Source organism: Cervus canadensis, chromosome 4, assembly GCF_019320065.1.
Source record: "Cervus canadensis isolate Bull #8, Minnesota chromosome 4, ASM1932006v1, whole genome shotgun sequence".
Lineage (NCBI taxonomy): Eukaryota > Metazoa > Chordata > Mammalia > Artiodactyla > Cervidae > Cervus > Cervus canadensis.
In genome coordinates this window covers 93,983,717-93,987,673 of record NC_057389.1, presented here as the reverse complement: position 1 = coordinate 93,987,673, position 3,957 = coordinate 93,983,717, and the positions used below count along the sequence as shown (strand labels likewise).

Below are 3,957 nucleotides of genomic sequence, written 5' to 3'. Positions count from 1 at the left end.
ACCACTACAATATTGTAATTAGTCTCCAACTAATAAAAATAAATGGAAAAAATAAAAAAATAAAAAAATAAATTATAGAACAATTATAAAAAATTGTCTTCTTCTAATCTGCTTTCATCATTTGTATTCTTTTTATGAATTTTGAACATTTCTTTCAAAGCAGGTTGACTGAACCCATAATTCCGTGCGCTCACCCCTCCCGTCCTCTTTCCGCCATCTTTCTGTACCGCCAGAATGGTTCGCATGAATGTCCTGGCTGATGCTCTCAAGAGTATCAACAACGCTGAAAAGAGAGGCAAACACCAGGTCTGTATTTGGCCATGCTCCAAAGTCATCGTCAGGTTTCTAACAGTGATGATGAAGCATGGTTACATTGGCGAATTTGAAATCATTGATGATCACAGGGCTGGGAAAATTGTTGTGAACGTCACAGGCAGGCTAAATAAGTGTGGAGTGATCAGCCCCAGATTTGATGTGCAACTCAAAGATCTAGAAAAATGGCAGAATAACCTGCTCCCATCCCGTCAGTTTGGTTTCATTGTACTGACAGCCTCAGCTGGCATCATGGACCATGAAGAAGCAAGACGAAAACATACAGGAGGGAAAATCCTTGGATTCTTTTTCTAGGGATGTAATACGTACAAATAAAATGCTTTGGGGGGGGGGGAAGCAGGTTGACTGACATCAACTTCAATGTAATGACAAACACCCTCAATTTTTGTCTCAGAAAGTTCTTATTTATTTTTTAAGGATGATACTGCTTGTTATAGAATCCTATACAGTTAAAAAACTTTATTTATTTTTGGCTCCCCTGGGTCTTTGTTGCTGCATGTGAGCTTTCTCTGGTTGAGTCCCGTAGGGATTTCTGTGTAGCTGTGGTGCATGGGCTTCTCATTGAAGTGGCTTCTCTTGTTGCAAAGCATGAGCTCTAAGGGTGCAAGGGCTTAGTTGTCCTGAGGCATGTGGGATCTTCTTGGACCAGGGATCAAAGCTGTGTCCCCTGCATCAGCAGGCAGATTCTTAACCATGGACCACCAGGGATGTTTCCCGCCCCACCTACTCTAGATTCTTAAAATATATTCTTTTGCCTTTGATTTTTCTTTGCTTTGAATAAGATATACTTTGGTCTCCATTTCAGGTGTTTTCATATTTAAAGTTCACTGAGCTTCATGGGTCTACCATTGTTGTCTGTCATAATTTTTGGAAAAATCTCAGTGATTTTTAGTTATACCTTCTGTTTCTGTCTTTCTTTTCCTTCACTTACTATCATTATGTGTATTTTAAATCTTGTGTTAAAGAAGGTTATTCTGAGGTTTATGGATATTTTTCTTTCATTTTTGCATGTGTAATGCAAAACAACTTTTTTTTCCCCCCAGCGCAGGCCTTAAAAACAATATTTGTGCCATATTTGAGAACCCTCTTTATTTTCTCTTTCCCAGTTTTGGAGACACCAGTTACCCTTTGAAGTCACCTGTCTCATTGTTCTAGGAAGACTTTACTTCAAATTTTTTCATGAGATTCTCATGAAGACTTTACTTCAAATTTTCTCATGAGCTTGGGAATCACAGCTTCTAATGCCATAAACTCCAGACTGGAATTTGGCCAGGCAGCAGCTAGGGTGTCTACTCAGGAAACACTAGGTCCTGCAATTGCAGAATGGAGACTTTATGTTGTTTTGGAGGAATCCACTGATGAAAACTTTAAATGGGCAAATTCACCATCAGTGCATATGAACTTCAGTGAATATGCTTGCTATCTGTAGCTCTTATTATCCTTTCCTCAAGGGGACAGGGCTTGACCAGAAAGAGCTATTCTGGCTATTATCTCAGTGTGGGCTCTTTAGTTTGGCTGGTAGAAGCTCAGAGACACACGAGTAGAGGGCTTTTGTGGTCTCAGTTGTTATTCCTTTTTCCTCAGGTCTGAGCTCTAAGTTTAAATAACTTCCAAGCTGCATGAAATTATAGAGAGAGAGGAAAAGGAAGCACACAGGCTGTGATCTTTATTAGACAACTTAAAAGCAGGGCTTCCCCACAAGAAGGTTTACATTTAGTCAGGAACATTAGATTACTTCTGAAGGCCTGGAGGACTTTAGGACTGTGTGGCCAGGTGGGCTTTGGTAAAAATTTGATTTCTACAGGCCTCCTGGATGCCCATGTTTGGTGATAGGAATAGGAAGAAAAGCTTCCAGTTCTCCTCAGAAGACTCATTCATTAAAAATTCATGCAGACTTTACCCTCTATCTTAGAATGTGCTGCTGCTGCTGCTAGGTCGCTTCAGTTGTGTCCGATGCTGTGCAACCCCATAGACGGCAGCCCACCAGGCTCCCCTGTCCACGGGATTCTCCAGGCAAGAATACTGGAGTGGGTTGCCAGTTCCTTCTCCAATGAATGAAAGTGAAAAGTGAAAGTGAAGACACTCAGTTGTGTCTGACTCCTAGCGACCCCATGGACTGCAGCCTACAAGGCTCCTCCATCCATGGGATTTTCCAGGCAAGAGTACTGGAGTGGGTTGCCATTGCCTTCTCTGGAATGTGCTGCAGACGGTGGATAATAATGAAGAAGGTGAAAGACTTTTCACACCAAAATCAATGTTCTTAAAATGATATTTGTTTCAATCATATAGCATTTTTGTCTATACATTTCATCTACACACATTTCATAAGTAAAAAGGAAAACACTCAGAACACCAAATAGATGTGAAGATAATCTCATTCACTGCTGTTGTTCTTGTTGTTCACTCACTAAGTCATATCTGACTGTGTGTGACCTCATGGACTCTAGCATGCCAGGCTCCATGGGGTCCTCCAGGCAAGAATACTGGAGTCAGTTGCCATTTCCTTCTCTAGGTTCTCTTCCTGGACCAGGTACCAAACCTGAATGTCCCACATTGGCAGGCAGACTCAGTGCTAGGGTAATGGAATTTGGTACCTTTAAGAAGGAAGACAGGAGCTTTCATTGAAAACAAAATATACTCTTATTACATATTTTAAGACCCAGCAATACCACTGCTTGCTATCTGTCCAAAAGAGGTCAACTCTTGTATTCACACAAAACTTACACAGAAATACCTGTATGGGCTTAATTCACACCTGGCATGAGTTAATAGATAAGCAGCATATCCTGAAAGAGTCAAATAATCACTGGTACATCCATATGATAAAAAAAACTGTTCCCTAATTAAAGAAATGAAATCTCCAGCTATGAAAACACATGACGGAAAGCATAGAAGTGTATTGCTATCTGAAAGAGGCCAATCTGACAAAGCTATAAACTCTATGATTCCAAATATATAAGGGCCTTCAAGTTCTTCCCCTCACAGGCTGCAAGGGGGCAATTCATGAAAATTATGTTTATGTGGAATGAGAATTATGAATTATGTGTTTATGCGGAAGTGAGAGAAGAAAATTATAAGCCACTTCTAATAGTTCACCCAGAAAACCCCTGACATCTATTCCTTTCAGAAAAAAATATGTCAATCATTATTTTCAAGGGAAGTTTATTACACAATGAATCATAATTGAATACTTTTTGTCTGCAAGTCTAAATCCTGGAATATCATTTGACATCAAATAAAACAAAAGGTTTTATCCAAAAGAACTCACCATACTCACTCAGGAAATGAAAAAGGTAAAACAAAAATTCTAAATAAATGGAATGTAACAATGCAATTTCTTCCCTCTGAAATTCACCTCTCTTACTGAGGCTAATTAATTGGGGAGAGGAGGGGTTGAGGCAAGGAATACTATTTTAATTCAGAAAGCCAGGTGACCCAGGAGATGGCAGACTATTGCCTCAAAATAACCATCTTGTCAGAGTCTGGATGCCAGGTTCTTTTATGGATCAGAGATGGGGTGAGGTGAGGAAACAAAAGTCCATTTAATCTTGCATATATCTCCTAGAATGGCAAGCCTCAGGCAGGGGGATGTGTTTAATTTCTTCCTTCCTGCCATCTACAGGT

The 3,957-nt window shown here is 40.0% G+C and overlaps 1 protein-coding gene across 1 annotated transcript; it reads left to right on the top strand.

Moving 5' to 3' along the window:
- The first annotated feature begins 234 nt into the window (after nt 1–234).
- On the top strand, nt 235–653 carry LOC122439322 (40S ribosomal protein S15a-like). The gene has a single exon (XM_043464401.1). The coding sequence runs from the start codon at nt 235–237 to the stop codon at nt 625–627; it is 393 nt and encodes a 130-aa protein (XP_043320336.1). The 3' UTR covers nt 628–653.
- The last annotated feature ends 3,304 nt before the right edge of the window (nt 654–3,957 follow it).

What these genes read in the sequence shown, in the direction of transcription:
- LOC122439322 (XM_043464401.1), top strand. Translation starts at nt 235, where the DNA reads ATGGTTCGCATGAATGTCCTGGCTGATGCTCTCAAGAGTATCAACAAC.